Source organism: Fusarium falciforme, chromosome 6 (genome assembly GCF_026873545.1).
Source record: "Fusarium falciforme chromosome 6, complete sequence".
Classification (NCBI taxonomy): Eukaryota; Fungi; Ascomycota; class Sordariomycetes; order Hypocreales; family Nectriaceae; genus Fusarium; species Fusarium falciforme.
In genome coordinates, this window is record NC_070549.1 from 185,739 (window position 1) to 207,649 (window position 21,911).

Here is a 21,911-nt window from a genome sequence, read left to right on the forward strand (position 1 = left end):
TTTATTCCTCAGCTATTTCTTTTACCCATCCCTTATCAATATGCCAACCGTTCAACCATTGCAAGTTGCAAATTTGCAAGTCTCTGAGCCCACGATAGGCCACAATGGATACATGGGCTTTAAACCCCGAACAGAGGTGTTACCTAAAGGATGGAACGGCTTCAATTCCAGAGTTCTTTCGGAAGATATAATTGTCCATCACGATTTTGGCATCAAAGTTCGAGATGGTTGTACCTTGTACTGCGATATCTTCCGGCCAGCCAATTCATCAGAGAAGGTTCCGGCAATCGTCTGCTGGAGCCCTTTTGGAAAGAAACACAACGGTATCGGCATGATGAAAAGACTTCCATGGAATTGTGGTATCGCTCCCGGTGACTTGAGCGGTCTTGAAAGATTCGAGGGACCTGATCCCGCCGAATATTGTCCTCGCGGGTTTGCCATTGTCAATGTCGATGCACGTGGAGCAGGCGACTCTGATGGAAGCATCGTCATCATGGGTACTCAAGAGGGCGAGGATGGACACGATGTGATAGAGGGCCTTGCAGTTCAAGACTGGTGTAACGGCAATATTGGTCTGGCTGGCAATTCTCATCTTGGCATTGTCCAATGGTTCATTGCTGCCACTCGTCCACCTTCACTGAAAGCTATTGCCCCATGGGAAGCTTGCGGGGACCTCTATCGCGAACAATTTGTCCGTGGCGGGGCCTGGGATAATGGCTTGTTCGACCTTATTACGCGCCAAGTCATACGGGGCCGCCATGGTCTTGAAGACTTCCGCGAAATGTATCGACGGTGCCAAACCATGAATCCATATTGGGAGGATAAGCGAGCCAACATCAAGAACATCAACATTCCTACATATGTTGTGGCCTCTTACTCGACCTTCGTCCATACCATGGGGTCAGTGCGAGGTTGGCTCGATGTCCAGACTAGTGAGAAGTGGCTCCGTTGGGACCCATATCAGGAATGGTATGATCTCTGGTGTGTGGACGAGTCTAAGGAAGAACTGGCCAAGTTTTTCGGATACTATCTCAAAGATCAGAAAGATAATGGGTGGGATAAGACCCCTAAGGTTCGCATGAGCAGCCTTCGCTTCGGTAACCAGGAACCCATCTACCCGATTGAAGAAGAAGATTTTCCTATCCCCAGAACCCAGTACAAGGAGTTCTTTTTTTCCAAGGATAATATTCTTCAATCGGAAGCGCCCGGAACAGAAAGCTTTGTTACATACGACAGCGAGATTGGCGACCCGATAGACTGCGTTCGCTTTCGACATACCTTCAGCTGCAAGACTCGTCTGATGGGCCTGCCCAAAGCAGTTGTTTATATGTCCTGTGATGATCTCGACGATATGATTGTCTACGTTTTGATTCGCAAGCTGGATCGCCAAGGAAAGGAGCTACTAAACCTGAACATTCCTTGGAAAGCCGCGCCATACGATAAGATGGACGACATCCCAGTCAAAGAGCTGAGCAACCTGCTTCTGTACTTTGGCCCTCTAGGTGTACTGAGAGCCAGTCATCGTGAAGTGGATTCAACTCGATCTATTCACCCTCAGTATCCATTCCACACGCATTCCAATGTCCAGAAGATTCCTCCTGGCCAGGTTGTCGAACTTGAGATCGGACTTTGGGCCATGGGAATTGACTTTGAAGAAGGCGAAAGTCTTTCTGTTCAGATCTCTGGACAGTATCCTCTCATAGCAGAATACAAGGAGGCAAAGGCAGCACCGATCGAAGAGCGAAACAAAGGAACTCATAAAGTTCATATTGGAGGCGCTTACCCTAGTCGAATTATTTTGCCATTTGTTTAGATAGATGACTATAGTTACATATAGCAATCGTCATCATTTCCCTTCTTAGAGAAACTCTTTCAAAAGGCACTACTGATTATAAAAGAGCATTCTGTTGGAGGGAAAGGCGGCCCGTAAATGTTTGATTAGCATCTTAATCAAGCAGCAGCTGTATAATGATATTAGAAAGGTAAAAGCACTACAAAAACCAGAAGCATAAGAAGACTCTGAGGCAGAGCAACGTGCTGTATATACTATTGCATGTGTTTTTGACACATCATCTTGGGACGTTCCTGCTTTTCACAACGGAGTATGGGCCGGAGAGTGTCAAACAGACTCGTATTTACTTGTATCAACACGTAGTACTTTCTCTTTTTACTGCCTCATGTATCAAATAACGAAGTTTAGTGGTAATGGCATAAGAGTTCACATAAAGTCTTCTGAGCTGAGTAGGCTCCTCGAAATTAATTAATCATGACGCTCTTCACAGACAATGTCTGAAGGTACAATGTTCAATTCAACGGTGCGTATCCTAGACAATTTTCTAACCACAGATCATACTAATGCCGTGGAGGAATGACTGGGAGAGTAATGTAGTTTTCATATTGATCCCCAAAGTGTATAAAGTTGGTGCCTGCAAAAACAGATGCCGACCTGGTGTTGCTGTCAGTTATCTCTCATATTCCAAAAATTACTGAAGATGGTGCCGAACACTTACCGGTCCACCGCATTTGTATGTTGGAAAAGTCCGCAGCCCTGCGTGTCACCAGAGCTGATCTCGAAGATCAACTTGCCTCCCTTTTCAACCACGACATTGGTTGGCCAGAGCTCGATGTCCACCGGATAAATCTCCTTGTTAGTAACAGGTTGCACATCGCTTGAAAGATACTCCCGCAAAGGTAGCCATGGTCGGTTCTTGGGGTGATCTTCGTTAACTTTGCGCAGGCTTACACGAAGCCATCCCTTGCAAACAGGAACATTATCTCCAGATGAGCCTGTGTAGAAAACCTCTTTGCCCTCAGGAGATAAATGTCGGACTGTAACAAAAACATCAATATCGGGATCCTGAACTGCTTCAGCCATCTCGACCGAAATATTCAGGTGGGCAACTATATGGCCGGTGATTTCGATTTCAGTTTCGAACGCCGTTGTGGTGAATTGTACTAGCTGCGGGTCTTTCAATGAGCCGAGAGCTTTGTACGAAACCACTGCATCTTTATTTGTGTCGGAGAAGGATGGCGCCAAACCAAGATCGCTATCCAGATAGTATTTGGTGTACTGAGTTCGTTTGATGGGCCACTCGTTCTCATCACGAATAGGAAATGTCTTCTCTCCTTTGGGGTTGTTGAAGCCAACGTCGCCTTTACGCAAACGTAGACTCACTGGCGGAACCTGTCCGGTAGTCCAGCCTTGATCATCCTGACCCTTCAAGAAAGCGTCAAGGAAACTTCTTTGAACGGCTACCTCCTCGGGATAATAAAACGGGAGATCATGGCGACCAACGATGAAGCGTAAAAACTTGTGCTTGGAGCCAGCCCAAAGGTAGCCTTGCACGTTTCCTCTCAAGTGCAGGAGAATACCTCCCCAGTTCGCGACTGATAGAACAGGAACTTCGATATCTTCCAAGTTGTACTCCTTCGAAGCGTAGTAATCATCATTGCGAAAGCGGTTGCGTTCATTATCGATGTTCTGATCTTGGCAGTTGGCAATGCTGCTTAAGCGGTCAGGCGTTTTCATGTTGACATCACGGGAAGTCAAGCTCACAGTTCATCTTGTGAAAGATCTCCTTCAATGGTATCCTCACCCCATTTATCGCTGGCTCGACCAGGGCGGCCGTATTGATTTGTGATAACCTGACGATTCCACCAAAACCGAATGAACTCGTTGGAGAAGATACCACCATGTCGACAGCGGTCACGATAGTAATCAGACATGCCTTCCCATGGAACAATAGCGGCTAAGCCCTTGGGTCGACGGGCCGCAACCCGCCATTGGCTTCCTGCCAAAGAGTCAGTACATATCCGGAGTCCGATTGACCCGCCATTCAAAATTACTCACCGGCATAATAACTAATTCCCAACAAGCCAACCTTTCCTGATGACCAAGGTTGAGATGCTGCCCACTCAACCACGTCAAAGAAGCACTCGCTCGTTCCTCTAGACATGGTGTCAAGTAGACCAGGCGATTGCCCGAGTCCTCGCTCATCGGCACGAACGACTGCGTAGCCATTCTTGGTCCAGAAAGTAGGCTCAGGAGTCTCCCATGCAGCGTATTTTGACCGATGTTCATCAGGAACATCACTATAGGACTTGGCATGGAAACTGGGAGATTGATCGTGAGGTTAGTGGTTGCCTTTGGATAGCCAACCTGATGGAGAATTACTTACTCTCCGTACCAGATATCCTTTCCGTAAGGACCATAAGTTACAAGGACAGGGTACTTCTGGCCCTTGTCCGAGTCGATTGGACGATATACGTTGCAACGAATGGGAAGCTCTGAGATTTTCAGAGGTATGCTGACATTCTTCTCGAAGATAAGTCCATTCTCGTCGTCGACTGTGACCTCCCGAAGATCTCGAATATCATTAGGCATGCTGACTGTGGATTTAGTTGTTTTCTTTGAAGTGAATAGTGCTTTTCTTTGGTGATTGGCCTGGAAGTAAAGGATGTCTTGCTTGCTCATATAGCCAGCGACCCACACTCTAGTTCATCCTATCGGAATGCCGGTACTATTTGAGGAAGCCTGTTTCGGCTTTCCGAGCGGGGGTGGCACTACATGCAAAGACCGACGGAGAGCCTGACACATTTTTGATGTTTTCATCGGACCGTGCGCGGAGTCTGGAAGGCCTTGGACGGCTAATTCAACGTGAAGCTAGGCCAGAGCCATCTAGCTACAGAGTCTGGCGCAGTGATGCAACTTTCAGTTCCAGCGGGACCTCTCCCATGCACGTTGAGATTCCAGCGCTCATCTTTGATCGCTAAGTACCGCTTCTAATCGCTCTACTAGCTCTGTTCTCTCCGATATATGGCGACTTTCGTAGCTTGCACGCCAATACTTTCTAAGGTATAAGTAACAGCGACTTGATAATAGCTAGAGCCATGTTCCTGTTAACTATTTGAACGCACCACCTCTCAGTGATATAATTTAGTAATCGTAAATAACATAGTTGAGGCTCTAGGAGTAAGATCTTGCGGCCTCATCTTTTCTCGATTCCAATGGTCAACTGCCAACTTTCTGTATTAATGTGGTCATTGGATTACGTGTGATATGCTCCGTTGTACCAGTTTCGAAAACACTTACAACATAGTACTCAAATTGACATCAGCACCATGTGGTAATCCTTTGACCTGTGAGAAGGAACTTGGCGACAAATGATTGTGGCCGATCATTATAGAGTAGTGTATAAGATATGTCAAATATAAAAGCGATAACAACTCTGCAACTGCACAGTTTATTCCATCATCTACCATTCTCCCCCAATCTTGTAGCGGGTCAGTTGCGGATACCAATGACCACCAGTGCACTCCCAAGCCCGGACCAAGCCCTGCAGTAACAGACGTGTTAGTCTTGCACCAAGAGCAAGGGACAGGTGTTCTGTTCTTACCGATTGTAGACGGACCCCATTCAGCATCACTGTCACGAATACTAATTCGGCGCGACTCGAGCCATTCGGGCGTTCGGTAAGGTCGAGGTTTCGGTTGATGGGTCTGTAGGGTGGAATCCGCCGGTACTGAGTCGGCCAATTGGCAGGAGAATCAATTGGCTGCGACACAGTTTCGTTCTCCTGTCTGGTTGACACGCATTCTTGTTCGTCTCGCCCTCCGGTCAAATGCATACGGTAATCGTGGAGGGTGGTTTCCAAAGATTCGGTCCCTTCTCCATTCCATTGAACCGTGGTTGTGATAGACATGATTTGCAAGTCTGTGTACGGATACGGGCTGGGTTCAGTGAAGGCCAAAAGAAATTCAAGCAATGGTAATGAGAGAGATAGGTCAAGTTGAAGGAACTAGATGAGGAGAAAAAACATCAAGGAAAGAACGTGAATCGTGAATCCGGACTCGATTCGTTGCATGAGGTCTTAACTGGACGCTAGACCAACACTGGGCATCATGCCGGTTTCCCCCCACCCCCACTTCTTCCGACCTTCGCAGTCCCGTGAAGTCACCAGAGGCAACGTCGGGGGATCTCCGAACTCCGAGCCCTTTATGCGGAACCGGGTTTATTAAAGCATGGAAAGATGAGATCAAAGTATGAGTGTCTTCAATGAACAACGGCCAAGTCTAATTCATAATTCGGATTTACTCTTTGTTGCCGATAACGTTATTATTCGAGCCTCAAAAGATGGTAGCTCCAGCCCAAGACTCCGTCGGTGAAACCGTACTAGAGAGATTGGTCGCTTGTTCAGTTGATCAAAGGCTTCACAATGTACGTTATCGCCAAAGGCAGTTACATCTCCTCCACCAATTTCTGCGTCAACATTCGACCGAGATCTGCGATTTGATCATCCAAGATTCGGGCCATACACATGAAGAAAGCTGGCTTGAGTTGTCATTGACGCTCATCACGATCAACGAATTGTATGAGCAGCTCGATTTCGATGATGCTCTGAGGCGCGAATACACAGTTAGCCGTAATGAGAGCTATATCAACTGCCGAGCCCCCCATGGCATTGTTCTTATTCGCCCAGGATCATATACCATATTCTACTCAATCCTTTCTGCTACTGCTGCTGCATTGGCCGCGGGGAATTGCGTCGCTGTTCAGGTAAGATATTGCTACCATTCTAAGTAAAATACTAATTCCTAAGCTCTTGAAGACAGCGAATAAGCCAAATGCTCTAATGTCATTTTTGACGGAGCATTTCAAGGTTCTAGACCCCGACGTGTTTGCCATTCTGACAGCTGCACCCGAACCAGCCCGGCTCTCGCAATGCTTCATCGTTGACCAAGCCGACCTAGATGGTCATAAAAGTGGGGTTCTGCACCCTGAGCCGCTGCCGTACGTAATTGCCGTGGTAGACAGAACTGCTGATGTTACCAAAGCAGCCCAAGCACTATGTACGGCAAGCTTCTCATTCAAGGGCAAATCACCATATTCTCCGGACTTGGTTATTGTCAATGAATGGATCATGGAGGCTTTTCTACAAGCTTGCATACGAGAACTAGGTGACGATCCAGGCAACCTGGAGAACGTAGAATCGCTATTAAAAGCTGGAAGCCAATCTTCCGCAAATGGAGACATAATTATCCTCAGGAACAGCGACTCAAAATTTGTCTACGATACATCAGGGTTAGAATTCCCCGAGACTCCCTTATTGCTCTTGTCAATTGTACTGATTGTTTGGCAGACACAAGGTCGCAAAATCACCCGGAAGCTCGCTTCATGTCTTCGCAAGCACGGGTCTAATCGCAAGTGCCACAACAGCTTCACAGTAGTCAGTTTGCCCAGACCCGAAATACCCCCTGTCATATCTCACATCGTCGTCAGTGGTACACTCCTTGCCGGTTATTATTTCGGTGATACCAAGACATGCAAGTTTTTGCATCAATCACTTAACGCCAAGATGGCATGCGTCAACAACATACCTCTAAGCGTTCTTGGTAAGATGGAATCTTCACCGCCCCATTCATTGTCTCACTAGCCTGCTAACACAGAGATCTTAGTCGGACCTGTTAGGCCAGAGACAGCATCAAGTCCCACCCATATTGATCTCTGCTATAACCTTGACTTCATGTCAAAGCCAATCCCAGTCTCTGTTTCAACGCCCAAGGATGCGAATCTTCTTCCAATAAAGGCTAGTGACTTTGGTCCCAAAGGATTGAAGTTGGGCCAGCAACGAGAATCACTTCGACAGCTTAGTATGCAACCCTTGCGCGCCATCCAACAACATTCCGGCAGTGGGTCAGGATTTTTTGATCAGGGTATTTTGACTGGACTCGTCGCATTTGTGTTGCCGTCTGTTGTTGCATTGGGCTGGATTGTATTTCAAGGAGTCAAATATCTTTGGGCATTGTATTAAATCTTTTCATGGTCTTGTTTCTCAACACCATTGCGAGAATACTAGTATCGCTACTAATCCCTTCTTGTGCCTAAGTGATATTGTCTATTACAAATCCCATCATCATATAATGTTTCAAATACCAGCCAATTAGCCACTCATAGACATTCATGTCGTCGAACCAAAGCAAGAAGATGTACGATCCACCACAGACCCAGTGATCCGAAGTCCAGGTTCCTCCAAGCCTACCTTGGCGCGCCACGGCAGAGCCCACTCCGCTGATACCGGCCAGATCGGACAGCAATAGTGAAAACTGTAGAATCCCCCATACTGTGATATCTTTGAAATATCGTGTAATAGCGGCGGAAAGGAAAGCAACTACTGAAGCAAGGCCGCCGCTACGGTGGAAGAGAAAGGCTTGATCTGGATCGTACTTGGAGTTAGGGGCCATTGAGGGCGCCAGTTGGATCAGTGAAGTTGTTACGGTTGTGATCTCTTAGGTCACGGAAAGCTAGGTAGGCAAAATGGTTGTATTGTACTGAAGCTTGCTAGAATCAGAATGATTGCAGCCGTGGCGAAAGACAAAGGATTCCTTTATGATACCCCGCCGAAAGGCCTGGGGCACGTGAGTCCGTTGATACGCGGGTCCGAACAAAGTTGCGTAACAGAAGTTGAGATATGCTCCTCCAACGGCAGTGACTAGATCGATCCATTTGAGAAAGAAGGTGTGGAATTTGAAGGTTTTGCTGTCCATAGCTGACATAATTCTTGTGAGAATATGGGTGAGGTCGTTTAGTTGTTGTTCTTAACGCGTAGATGAAATGCTTAATTGAGTAGTTCTCTCATCATTGTTTCTGGACACTTGGATACCTTATATAAAGAGAGCACAGTCAGTAGTTCATTCATTGGGCTGTAAGCGCTAGGATATTGGTAAATAATTCGTCTGATCAATTTTGGTTGTTTGGACTTCGGTAATCTCCAAAAGTCCGTCAGTCATCGCAAGGTTCAAATATGTCCAACGCAATTGTAAACCGATTCTATTTATGAGTAGCTCAGTGAAAGCTGTCTTCTATAGGAAATATTCTTCGGGGTCTTTGACCTCAATTCCTCGCCTGATCCAGACTCTATCAATACCCATATCATCAAGGCCACTATCCAATATTAGCTGGATATATCATTGAACTGTATCTGGCGAAGCCACATACTCATCTTTCATGGTGATAACCGGTTCCAGGCGACCCTCTGAAGGGTTTGGGTTACGAAAGATGACACTTTGTTTCTAAAAGGGACGTCAGGACTTTCCGTGTTGTGTAACACTTGGCAACATACCAAACCCAATGTCAGATGAATACCAGGAGGTGTGACCGTTATCTTGTCATTAGGCTCGTTACCATCGATGGCTGAAACAATGTTTTTGGCGACACATTCGGCTTGAGCCACGCCTGGTCTGGCTGCCTTTCGAGCACCAGTATCTGCTACGTCTCCCACAGCGTAGATATTCGCATATTGAGCAGCGTCAAGTTGAAGCGTGGGCTTTACTCGGAGGAAACCGTTGGCGGGATTAATAAGAGTCCCAGGTTCCACGGTCAGTCCGTCGAGAAATTCTGTATTCGGCACTTGCCCAACGGCGGGGATTACAAGGTCTGGAACCAAGGTTTTGCCGTGCTCAGTCCTTAACATAGGGGAATTTCCGCTGGTTCCTGTGTTAGTCGAAGTTGTGGCAACCCGACAGCCGAGTATGAGGCTGTCCATATGTCAATACCTTGGCTTATAGTAGAAAGATGCTCTCTCACCTGACTCCGAGCTCCTTGAATCTTTTTTTAATAAGTGCGTCTAAATCTTGGTGGAAACCTGGCATCAGTTGTTGTCGAGAATGCGCCAAGATAACATCCTTTTCCGGATATAATTCCTTGATATCTGCGGCTATTTGCACGCCACTAGCGCCTCCTCCCACAATGAGGATTGATTGAGCTTTTGCAACACGCTTCTGATAGGCCTGCAGGTAGTTAATTGCATTTGGCTTGTCGTCGCTCGGCATATCGAAAGGAGCTGGTCGTTTGGTTCCAGTAGCAATCACTAGGTAGTCGAATGGGATCTCTCTGGAATTCTGCCACTCCCGATCAAGAAACAATTGATTTGCCAAGACGGCCGTAGCTCGTGCCTTGACAACAGCATGGGATCCGGGGTTTTTGGAGCCTGCAAAGATGTTGGAATAAGGAATGAAAGCCTTGTGCTCATGTGATGGTAAAACAGCAAAACGTGGCTATTAATTTATGAGAATCAGTGACAATCGTCTAACAATGATAACAGCGCCACTCACAAATGCAAATAAATGATGGAAATGGCTATGTGGCTCCACGAGGAGGATCTAATACCACGAAGTCAATATGAAACAACGCTTCACAACATCTTCTTATGGTTGCTTACCCGATGTGTAGCTGGCAAAACGCTAGCAAGAGCTTTCGTGGTAGCCTGTCGTAGTAAGCCCACCTGTGAGTGCAAAACAACAAAGCACAAGGATGACCTACTAATCCTACGTAAGAGCCACCTAGGACAACAACTGTTTTCAAATTGGTAGACATGATGGATTTGGATGTGCAAACGATATGGAATCAGGAAGTGAATGTCCCCAAGCCTTTCGAGTGCAGATGTAGGTTTTGACTTGATAACAAGGCTTCTCCATGGCTTCAACTGACTAGACCGGACTTCCGAGTGGGGGACCCACTTCCGGAAACCCCCCGGGTCACCAGTTGCGAATAAAAACTTCTTATATCTGGGTAGATGGATAAGGTAGGAAGCAGATAATGCTTTTGGTATTACCAGGTCTTTTACTGCATTGCATTATTGCGTTTCAGACTCTTACTACTACATCAAACTAAATTCGTTGGTCTTTACCTTACAATCATCATGGTAGAACCGATCAAACGCAACCCCCACCCGGATTTCCAACAAGTCGAGGCTTCTCGGCCGGATTGGGACCCATCTAAAAGTTTCCGATACACCAAGACGGCAGACCCGAACTGGAAAGCAGGAGACGGCTCTAACGGCTTGGACCCTAACATGAATATGGTGCCTCATGTGGCTATCGACCCTTACGAAGCTGACCGGCCAGCTGCTTTCAATTACAAGATACTCACCTCGTCTATAGTGCCTCGGCCTATCGCATTCATCAGCACATGCAGCGCCGATGGTACGTCGACTAATCTTGCACCGTTCAGCTATTTTAACATGATCAACCACGATCCGCCGTTGTTCATCGTGGGATTCGTGGGCAGCATCGAGCATGCCAAAGACACACTACGAAACATTGTGGAGTCCGGTGAATGTGTCATCAATATTATTTCCGAGGGGTTTGCCGAAGCCGCCAATGCAACAAGTGCCAGTGCCCCATATGGCGTTTCGGAATGGGATCTGAGTGGGCTGACGCCGGTCCATGACTGTGAAACGGTCCGTCCAGCACGGGTCGGGGAAGCAGTCGTGAGCATTGAGGCCAAGTTGGATATGTTCAAGGAATACAGCAGCCGGAATACTTCAGGGAAAAAGACAGGGACAATGGTGGTGCTAGAGGGGACACGATTTTGGATACGACAGGACGCCCTAAATCCCGAAAAGAGTCTTGTTGACCCGGCGGTACGTATGCATAGTCATTTGTTGCTGTTCTCGTCGGAATGATTGCTAACACGGCAACTTATTCAGATTCTCCGACCGATCAGCCGGCTAGGCGGCATCACCTACGGACGTGTCGCAGAAGCTTTCGAGGCTTTGAGGCCGACGATATAGCGGAGGTACTACCATTATCATCGTCTCCGAGATCTGTGGAATGCTCCCCGAGAGGAGGACCTTCATCGGACCGAATGGGGGCGGGGAACGGTCCGACCTGTCACTACGCCGAACTAGCGGCGCAAGATTGGAATACTCGACCACTGCTGGAAGGAAGACGGATCACTACCTATGAAGTTAAATTCGATTCTTATAACAATCAAGATCAGTATCAGTCATGGTTCAGCCCTAGTGTCATCTTCAATCACAATGCCTTCTTCAGAATCTCATGCGCATGACGTTTTGAATATGTCAGAGGAAAATATTACAGAAAATGCGATCTTAGCAAATGCCAAGACAACAAATCCACGTCTGAAGTTTCTACTGGAACGTATCGTCACCCATTTGCACGACTTTGCTAAGGAAACAAGTAAGTGGAGCCGTCTTCTTCAGCTCATAATATTCTTGCATTACTTTCCACTATCACGCATACATGAACAGACTATGAGAACAATATATTGAATGGCTAATAAGAACCACTAACTGATTAATTTTGCTTTTAGGGCTAAGCAGCGCAGAATGGGAAGAAGGAATAACATTTCTCACCGCTGTGGGACAAATCTGTAGCGATGCTAGACAGGTATAACTTGCTCAAAGTATCTCACTGACCACTGACGCGAGCTGACATACTTCATCATCAGGAGTTCATACTGCTTTCTGATGTCTTAGGGCTGTCTATTCTGGTAGATTGTATGGATCATCCGAAGCCTCCAAATGCAACTGAAGGGACCGTTCTCGGCCCTTTCCACACTCACGACGCACATCATGTTCGAAACGGGGAACAGATTTCAACCGATATCAACGGAGACAACTTGTTGGTTCTTTGTACCGTCAAGGATACCAAGGGAAACCCCATTCCTGATGTTCTTGTTGATATCTGGGAAACTGATTCCTCTGGTAACTATGATGTTCAATACGCGAGTTACACGAAGCCGGACGGCAGAGGTGTTGTAAAAAGTGACGGAGAGGGCGTGTTTTGGTTCAAAGCAATAGTCCCAGTCAGCTACCCAAGTAAGTTGTAAACACTTCTATGAATGTCTGACGCATCTACTGAGAACAATCCGGCCTAGTTCCGCATGACGGACCTGTGGGACAACTTCTTCAAAAGGTCAATCGACATCCCTATCGACCTGGGCACATGCATTTCATGCTCGAGAAACCAGGGTTTGATCGACTGATAACAGCTTTGTATCTTAAACGAGACCAGTACATCAACAGCGACGCTGTGTTTGGTGTCAAGTCCTCTTTAATCGTTGATCCTACACCAGTCGATGAAATAACAGCTACAAGGTACGGGAATGTGGGGAACGACTATCAGATGATCACATACGACTTTGTGCTCTTATCGGAGGATGAGGCTCGAGATCAGAAGGAGAGACAAAGCTTAGATGCAATGAAGAAGTTAGGGTTTAAAGCGGAGATTGTAAATAGTTTACTGATCCCAGATCTCGACTAACTTAATAATTAAATGTTATTATTTCTTAGGCTAAGTTAATTATAGTAAAGTGAGTTATGCTTCGCTACGCTTAAAACTAGATAACAACTATCCTCATGCGGCCAATCTTCTGGACCTGGGCATAGGGAGTCTTTGCATCTGCCTTGCGGTTAGAAGCAACCCGGGCCGCAGCATAATAAGTGCCCTGCTTCTGGTACTTGCGAGAAACAGTCACATCCATATTACCCTTGGCCTTTCTAAAGCCCTTCTTAACAAAGTCGCTAGAGTAATATTGCTTATAAGGCGAGGGTTAAGGCATTATAAAAGTCTTAGTAAAAATTTAAGTATTAGCTAAAGTATATAAGTAAAACCCATAAAAATTCTATTATTATTAATAAATAAATAAAAACTAAGTAAAATAATATTTAAAAGTATTATTAACCTATTTATATATAAAAATAATATCCTTATTTTTATTTTTTAGGGTTAGGGTTATAGTTGGGGTTAGTATTTACTATCTACGCTAGTCTGCCCGGGGGGTTTCTTCTAGCTAAAGATATAACTTATAAGGTAAAAAAAGGAGATTTTTCTAGGAAAGAAAAGTAAGAGAGATATAAAAGTAAAAGAATATAACTAAGAAAAAAAAATATAACTAAGAAAAAGATATAACTAGGGAAAAAAGATATAGCTAAGAGAAAGAGATATAACTAGAAAAGAGATATAGCTAGAAAAGAGATATAACTAGAAAAGAGATATAAGAGATATAAGAGATATAAAAGATATAAGAAATAAGAAATAAGAAATAAAAAAAGAAAAGAAATTAGCCTTAGGAAGACCTTCTAAGGGTATTTTAATAAGACCTAGCTAAGTCACTAGAGGGATCTCAGGCTATAAAAGCCGCCAAGGTAGCCCTAGTTCTTATAAGGGCAAGGCTGATAAAGGAGTCTAGCTAATTAGCTATAAAAGGGCCAATAAGGTCCTAGAGCTTCTAATAGGTCTTAGCAGTCTCTAGGTCTATAAGGCTACCTATAGAGAAGATAAGAGGCTAAAAAAAGGCCCTAAGAGACTTATATTTCCTATATTTTACTTCTATAGCCTCTCTTAAGGTGCTATAAAGGTCTTCCTTAGTAGAATCCTTTCAAATAGCTATGATTTAGATATTATAATAATAGCAGCTATTTCCTAGGGTAACTATAAAGTTAGCCCTTAGGCTACCTTCTAGGTAGACTAGGAGCTCTTTCTTAACCTCTAGGGTAGGCTAGTTGCTTAGGGCTTTAAAAAAGGCCCTAGTTACAGCGTTATGCCTTATAATCCACCTTTTATTATAATTAAAAAACACTCCGAACAGGTCCCAGTTAGGGTTAAACGTTATATATTTTTAGGCTATTTATACTATAAGCTCCTAATACTTTGATCCCTATTTTAGGTAGCATAAAGTCAAATAATAATAATAACCTATTAAAATATATGTTTATAAAAAACTATTTAAATTTAATTTTTATTAATAAAACATCTAAGTTAAACTATTAGGCTAGATATAATACCTATGCTATTTATATAAAAAAAGCTTATATTATATAAGATAATATCTTATATTTTATTTATAATTAGAAAGGAGCTTATGAATAATATTAAAATAATTTAATAGTATTTAACGTATAACATTATGTTAATTTCTTCTTATATTAAAATTTTCATACCCCTTATATACTTCTAGGGTAACTTAGATAAGTGGGGCGAGTGACATTGCAGAGGTCCGGACGAACTCGGGAGAGCGGGAAGTACTCGACGGACTAATTTAGCGCGTTGGCAACTCCAACCCCGCGAACGTTTTATAACTGGATGGTCGCAAGCGTCACCCACATGGCGCTCCGACCGGGATTAAGACTCGGTAAATCGCCATTATTAGTACCGGTATAAACGCCTGCGTTGGCGAGAAATCATATACCACAGCACTGCCGCCTACTGAAGGGGATTGTTCTGGATGTACCAATTACGCCGACAATTCAATGGCATATTCACACCGTCAGCCGTCCGCTATGTCTGGAACCACTACCGCCCTTGTCGTGCCAGAACTCAACGGCCAATTCGAACTTCAGGAGATATCGCTAGATGCGCTTCAGCCCGATGAAGCTCTCGTCCAAGTCCATGCCTTTGGCGTGTGTCACACTGACATCTCGTGTGCCAACGGCAAGCTACCATGCGGGCCGAACGCTGTGCTCGGCCACGAAGGTAGGCATTGGCCTCACCCACATACATGGCCCACGACGCAGACTTGTTAACAACTCACTTCTGGGAATAGGTGCCGGTGTAGTTCTTGACGTTGGCTCCGCTATCACTTCGGTCGTGAAAGGAGACAAGGTCTTGATGTCCTTTTCACACTGCGAATCATGCCCATGGTGTGTATCAGGCCAGCCAGCATACTGTTGTAACTTCAATAACCGAAACTTTGGTGGCAAGCGTCCTGATGGGTCATCGGCAATGTTTTCAACCGCAGCAGGTCAGAAAAAAAACCTTTTTAGCTCCTTTTTTGGGCAGAGCTCCTTTGCCAGACACACGGTGGCACACCAGTCTTGCCTAGTCAGGGTTGCGCCCGAGACTCCCCTGAATCTTTTTGCTCCATTGGGCTGCGGCATTCAGACGGGCGTGGGTGCAGTCCTGAACACCCTCCGGGTCAAACCTGGCAGCTCGGTAGCTGTTTTTGGCGTGGGCGCTGTTGGCATGGCGGCAGTAATGGCAGCTAAGTTATGCCAGGCCAAGACTATCATCGCCATTGATCTACAACCTGGTCGACTAGAGCTGGCCACGGAGCTCGGCGCCACACACAGCATTCTTGGCTCAGACCAGCGCGTCGTCGACAAGATTCAAGAAATTTGCCCTCCAGTTGGTGTCGACTATGCCGTTGACTGTACCGGCGTCCCGGCCGTCGTTGAGAAGATGGTGGCGGCCCTGGGAACGAAAGGGAGGGCGGCCACCGTCGGTGCGCCAGGCAGCAACTCTCAGGCCAAGATAGACATTATGAGCCACCTGACTTATGGTAAGGAATACGTGGGCTGTTCTGAGGGGGATAGCAATCCATCTAAGGTAAGTCTAAACATGTCGCTAAAGCCCCTGTGCTCATCTGCGTAATGACGGTGGTCTAACGGATAGGCTACAGTTCATCCCTTACTTGATCGATTTGCATTCTCAGGGACTCTTACCTCTTGAAAGGCTGATCACCTATTACAGCATCCAAGATCATGAGAAAGCCATTGCCGATGTAGTTGGTGGATCGGCCATCAAGGCAGTGATTCTGTGGAATGAAAACCCCATCGAACTATAAGCAAGTGTACGCTTGATCTTAGGTAGAGATATTTGTCTTTTTATGGCAGAGATATGTTCCCCAACTGAAAGAAATTGCGTCCAATTCAAATACTAACCGAGAATCCCCTCTTCTCCATGGTGTTTTACTGAATACACAAATTGCATCCCCGGAACCCTCTGACTGCCACGGCTTCTTCTTGATATTTCAGTCATCACATTATTCTGAGTTATTGTAGGGTAAGCTTCGTCCTTGATCGTATTGTTACGGCTTCTTTGCTAGTGCGGCCCTGAGAAGAGATTCCAAGAAAAGGAGTGATAGTATTGCGACGATCTTACAAAACCAACTATGCATACAAGATATATCAATTTCTCATGCTAACGGGAAGCTTCTCTAGTGGCGTTTCCAACCACTGCATCGTCGTAGGGTCAAGGAAATGACTTCGAGCATCTTCCCAATCCTGCATGACCTTTGCTTTCTTCGCCTCGGATCGCGGTGTAATTTTGGCCGGGAACTCCTCAGGCATACACACGAATCCCTGAGTCAACTTATCCGGGTCAGGCAGGACGGGCTCACCGGCCTCATCCAGAGCTGGTTCGATATTGAAGGCCCAAAGCATGCGCGAGATGCCGAGGAACAAGCTGCGCTCGGCAACATGAATACCAGGGCATATGCGTCGGCCGGCACCGAAGGTGAACTGATCGCGCTTGGCGGGGTCGCCGCTAGAGGCTGAGTCGCCCAGACTGAGGGTGTCAGATCGGTATCGTTCGGGGTTGAATCGACGGGGTTCTGGGTGACGATCCTCATCCATGTGGATAGACCATACATTGTTGAGAACGCCAGCACCCTTGGGAATCAAGAAGCCGTTATAAGTGTCATCCTGCGTCACGGCGTGAGGAACGGCACCGAGGATGGTTGTTGGCATCCAGCGGAGCGTCTCCTTCATGCACATGCGCACATATTGAAGGCGGTCCTGGTCATCAATAGACGGCAGGCGGTCATCGCCAACAACATCATCTATCTCTTGCTGGGCCGCCTTCTGGACATCGGGGTACAAAAGCATCGCCTGCACCCAGGCGTAGAGCGTGTTGGACGTGGTATCAGACCCAGCCTCAAGCAACGTACCAGAGATGTAGGCGGCTTGCTGGTCGGAAAAGCCATCTCTCTTCTGTGCCTCTGTCAGACCTATACAGAAGCATGGCTTGATGGTACCATTTGCACATTTCTCTTTAGCCTCGAGCCAATGGCTCAAGTAGAGAGCCTTCTCTTTCCGGTGTAGGTCCCTAGCTTTCTGCTGCAAGGGCAGAAAGAACTCTGGAAGTTTCCGCAGCATTGGGAAGGAGTCGAGGAGAGCAGCAACACCAGTCTGGTTGAGGTCTGCGAATTCGGAGAAGCCTTCAAACAGCTGGATCAACTTTTTGTCATCGTTCATGGGTGTCCGCCAGCCAAACACCATGGTCGTTGTGAGAGAATTGGAATACCGTCGAATGTTGCCTAGGAACTGTTCTGGTTGGACAACCATGTCATGAAGCATTTGCTTATTCTCCATATCCTGGTACGGCACGTACTCCTTTGATACTTGGGAATTCAAAAGCCCATGTACCATTTTGCGGAACTAGTTTCCACTTGTAAGTAGCCGCACATCGGGGTAGCGGATGCCTCTCGTATAACTTACCGATCTCCAAGTTGGACCATAACCCTAAACACCCAGATTCTATGTTAGCGCCACTCTTCGCAAAGGAAGACGACAGGCATGTGGTAAGAATATGGCAACGAACCATCATGAGCAGTCGAAGATCACCACTGGCCAACTTCTGGCCAATGTACATTTCCTGCCGGTGCGAGTACAGACTGCTCCTGCGATCAAGCAGATCCTTGACTGTCTGATCACTCGACAGCACCACAAGGGTCTGTGTACCTAGTATCAGGCTGTACACCGGTCCGTACTGCTTTGCCCACTTCTGGAGCTGCAGGTGGATGTCCCGTTTTGGCATCTGGGAATCATCAGTGTCCGGTATTTCGCGAAGCGTAAAGGCATTTGCCGATTGTTACTAGATGGATATTTCCGAGGATAGGAAGAGTGGGCGGGCCCGGGGGAAAGTTCTTTGGTCTTCTTCCAACAAACAACAACCGCACGAAGGCGGCGGCAAGGAGCAGCAACAACAACTGGATTGTGTGTGTGTTAAACATGATGGCATTGAATGGGACAAGCAGAAAAAAGGTCAGGGCAGTTGCATGGAGAGATGGCCTGGACCGAGAAGCAAGTCTATTATAGACCAAGCAAGCGCGGGGTCTTTAATCTGAAGCGCTTCATTGCCGATGTACTATGGTACTTGTCGGAGTTGATGTGGGATACCTCCACATTCCCACATCGCTTTCCGGTAGTCACCACTCTAGCTAGCGCCTAGTGTAACTGTACATTTTGGAACTCTGTGATTAGGTCATTGACCTGACGCATGCTTGTCTGGTCGATAACTGCAAGGATCGGCTCGGCTAATGTGCCGCTGCCACTGCCGCTGTCGCCGACCATGGTCGTCCCCATTCCCCACTGCATGTCTGAAGTGCTCGAGATGCGATCTACGACGACCGTTGCTAGGAGCCAAAACTCGGGGGAGTGGCGCATGAACCCAATTCGCTTCCACATATTGATCCCTGGAGAGCAGTTCTCTGTCTTTACCATCGCATGTGGTGGACTGCACGAAAGTTGGTCCGTATACATTTCCCATACCGACTTCCAAATCGCGAGACCGTTGCGGATAGTTGTGCAATCTTCAGTAGCGAAGGCATTTTGCCTTAGGAATAATAGAGAGTGGAAGGCTATTACGAAGGCATTAATGAGGCAAAACATACTAGGTGTGATCAAAGCCCTTACCGGAAACAATTGTGAACAGATTGAGAGGTCCGAGATCCGCAAACTGCAGCCGAGTATCCGGCTCCATGTTGCTGTTGCAAAAGATGTTCACAGCATCGCAGACGGTCATGTTAGTCAAGACAGACCGCCTAAGCCAAACCTGAAGTTGTTGAGCACACTCGTCAGCAGTGGCTGCCTGAAATAGAGCCTCTGGCCAAGCCATGTGCATGGCCATTTCTCGAATGACCATCCTAGGAGGCAAATTGTTGAATATAACAAACGCATTGTCAAGTAGGAAGATCCAGAGGAAGATTCTATAGGCCGCGGTACGTAAGTCAGCGATACAACCCTGAGTTGCTTGGACAAGTTAGGCTCACCGTATGAGTTGTTCCCTCGACACAAAGTCTTTCCAATCAAACTCGTACAGGCTCACCATACTGTAGTCTGCATGTCTGGCAGACATGATGCCAATATCTCGTGCCACCTATAGCACGTGTCAATCCCAACGCGAATTTCAGGAAGGATGCATATTACCGACACAACAGTGCTGAAACGATATCGGCGAATTCGTCGCTTACTAGCATCTGTCCCCTCCCAGTTTTGATAAAGGCATACCATGTATGCCGCCTGCAAAGCCTCGATTTCGCGCATGTTGCGACTTGGGATCCAAGGAGTCGTATGATCAGTCGATCGGCTATCACTGCAGAAATCTTCATCAGTGAAGACCATTTCTTCAATGCAGTTGTACCATTGCTTTGCCTGCTCAATATCAACAACATCCGGTGAGACGGAGGCTCCTATGAGATGTTAGCTAAGAGTCCCACCACGGCAAGACAAGGAGTTGAACAGATAGAATGAATGTTTTCTCACCAATCAGAGTCATGGCCGCAACAAGCGCTGGCTTAGCACTGGCTGAGTCAAAAGATGGTCGGTGAACGAAATTGACATTCGGATGCCATATTTCCCAATATAGGGCCAGGAACTTTCTGATGTTGTTTGGCGAAAAGAACCGCAGGCAGCGCTGCTCTAAACCAGTAGACCACTGCAGCGTGATGGAGCTGTTCCTGGGCTTCTTTGTGATGATATCCTTGATTCGAAGGAGGATTTCGTAGGTTTTCAGGGCCAGGCTGTCTTGGAGCCTTGGGGTGTGGAGCGCAGTTGGACTTGTTGATGCCACATCAGCATCTGTCACAGGCAATCCAATGGTTGGTTTCGTCAAGTCTTGCGAGAATACCGAGACAACTTGGTGGCGCTGCATTTCAGTCCCACAATCAAATGATTCAACCAACCCAGTCCTGCTAGTAAAGTTGTCTAGGAAGTGGAACGAGTAGTCGTTCGGCTCAGGCAAGTCTGGTGGTAACGTATCAGCCGCCAAGTTCAGAAAGTTGACCCAATTTTCGTTGTTGGCATGGTCACCGGCGAAAAGGTCAGAGGCTGAAAGAGAGCTGCCGAGATATGCGAAGGGTATGGTATCGCCCAAGGCGAATGAAGGCACCACAGGAGGCACCACAGGAGGCATCAGAGGATCGGCGTCAGGCGGGGCCATGGTTTGACTGCCCCCAGGGCTGTTGTTCAGGTCCAGCGAGCATCCAGCTTGGCCAGGCATGGTCCCCACCTGCTCGGTCAGGTGGGAGGAGATACACTCGAGGGACTTGCGGCGACAGTTACTGCATGGTATACCGTCAGTGCAGGCCTTCTTCTGCCTGACGCAGGAGTCACAAGCCCGACGCCGGCGCGACGCGACAGTGGCCTTGCCAGTAAGAGTCTCGCGGCCCAGGCAAGTCAGAGCATGGCGGCGGAGCACGTCAGCGCGTTGATACGAGCTGCCGCACCATGAACACGGGAACGGCCTCGCGATGCTGTGGGTGGTGACATGGCGGGCGAGGTGGCCGCTCCGCTTGTACCGCTTGTGGCATATCGGGCACGAATACGCCGGCTTTGCATCGAGCTCTCCGTCGGACATTGATGCGGGGCAGGGGCTTGAATTGCGGGATGCTTGGTGGGTTTGCATCAGCGAAGCTGGAGGAGCAGGTATGGAGGAGAAGTCGGATTGTCGTGGGACCAGCCAGGCGGACTTAGTCTTGCTTTTACGTGGGGCCACATGCACTACTTTCCCCGCATTCACACAATCGATCTTGCGGGGTGCATCGTTGCGACGGCAATGGGTCCCGGTCGGACTTGATGTGGGTGAGCCCACCGCGATCTTCGACCACTAGACTACAGTCTGCCCCGCACAGATTTCATCCACAAACGTTTCCATAGCACCCAGACAACCAGAACCAACCTTAGTTTCACCATGCTCAGGTATAACAGGTCTATTTCGCCTCGGCAGGTTCTCGTGCTCACCTGGTGAAGTCCCCAAGCAACAGAACTTGGCCCCTGAATCTCGTTCACCCACCAGCACCACAACAGCCCATCATGATTGTCGATTTCTTGCTCTCGCATCTTTTCCTGTACGCTCCGGCCTTGACCTGCTGTTCATCTCGGCCACTGTCTTCATCACCACGACAGCCTACTCCTACTTCTTCCATTCTTATGCAGACATCCCAGGTCCCCTCTGGGCCAAGGCGTCTTGACTCTGGCTAGCCCGTGAGGTTTTTCGAGGTGACATTGAGAAGACCCAGAGGGCCCTACTGTAGCAATGTTGATCCAAGTCGCGCAGCATTATCTAATTTTTGTCTGTGCCAACCCGGACCACCATGACCGAATGAAATT

At 47.2% G+C, this 21,911-nt stretch overlaps 6 protein-coding genes across 6 annotated transcripts; 3 read left to right on the forward strand and 3 right to left on the reverse strand.

Moving 5' to 3' along the window:
* Positions 1 to 40: 40 nt before the first annotated feature.
* On the forward strand, positions 41 to 1,813 carry NCS54_00759800 (PepX-C domain-containing protein; the record flags this gene model as incomplete). Its single annotated transcript, XM_053153015.1, has 1 exon — positions 41 to 1,813. The coding sequence occupies one exon, from the start codon at positions 41 to 43 to the stop codon at positions 1,811 to 1,813; it is 1,773 nt and encodes a 590-aa protein (XP_053008990.1).
* A 539-nt stretch (positions 1,814 to 2,352) lies between these two features.
* On the reverse strand, positions 2,353 to 4,384 carry NCS54_00759900 (PepX-C domain-containing protein; the record flags this gene model as incomplete). The annotated part of the gene is made up of 5 exons (XM_053153016.1): positions 2,353 to 2,446; positions 2,511 to 3,506; positions 3,557 to 3,791; positions 3,851 to 4,113; positions 4,179 to 4,384. 5 exons carry the CDS (start codon positions 4,382 to 4,384, stop codon positions 2,353 to 2,355), a joined length of 1,794 nt encoding a protein of 597 aa, XP_053008991.1.
* A 4,475-nt stretch (positions 4,385 to 8,859) lies between these two features.
* On the reverse strand, positions 8,860 to 10,372 carry NCS54_00760000 (Oxidoreductase; the record flags this gene model as incomplete). The annotated part of the gene is made up of 7 exons (XM_053153017.1): positions 8,860 to 8,941; positions 8,996 to 9,069; positions 9,120 to 9,534; positions 9,584 to 10,053; positions 10,111 to 10,158; positions 10,218 to 10,262; positions 10,319 to 10,372. The coding sequence occupies 7 exons, from the start codon at positions 10,370 to 10,372 to the stop codon at positions 8,860 to 8,862; spliced, it is 1,188 nt and encodes a 395-aa protein (XP_053008992.1).
* A 325-nt stretch (positions 10,373 to 10,697) lies between these two features.
* On the forward strand, positions 10,698 to 11,570 carry NCS54_00760100 (Flavin-Reduct domain-containing protein; the record flags this gene model as incomplete). The annotated part of the gene is made up of 2 exons (XM_053153018.1): positions 10,698 to 11,420; positions 11,487 to 11,570. The coding sequence occupies 2 exons, from the start codon at positions 10,698 to 10,700 to the stop codon at positions 11,568 to 11,570; spliced, it is 807 nt and encodes a 268-aa protein (XP_053008993.1).
* A 3,513-nt stretch (positions 11,571 to 15,083) lies between these two features.
* Positions 15,084 to 16,366, forward strand: NCS54_00760200 (Hypothetical protein; the record flags this gene model as incomplete). The annotated part of the gene is made up of 3 exons (XM_053153019.1): positions 15,084 to 15,276; positions 15,626 to 16,128; positions 16,202 to 16,366. The coding sequence occupies 3 exons, from the start codon at positions 15,084 to 15,086 to the stop codon at positions 16,364 to 16,366; spliced, it is 861 nt and encodes a 286-aa protein (XP_053008994.1).
* Positions 16,367 to 16,709: 343 nt separating this feature from the next.
* Positions 16,710 to 21,159, reverse strand: NCS54_00760300 (Hypothetical protein; the record flags this gene model as incomplete). Its single annotated transcript, XM_053153020.1, has 8 exons — positions 16,710 to 17,960; positions 18,021 to 18,044; positions 18,124 to 18,339; positions 18,765 to 19,162; positions 19,218 to 19,510; positions 19,574 to 19,680; positions 19,731 to 19,993; positions 20,067 to 21,159. The coding sequence occupies 8 exons, from the start codon at positions 21,157 to 21,159 to the stop codon at positions 16,710 to 16,712; spliced, it is 3,645 nt and encodes a 1,214-aa protein (XP_053008995.1).
* Between the last annotated feature and the right edge of the window lie 752 nt (positions 21,160 to 21,911).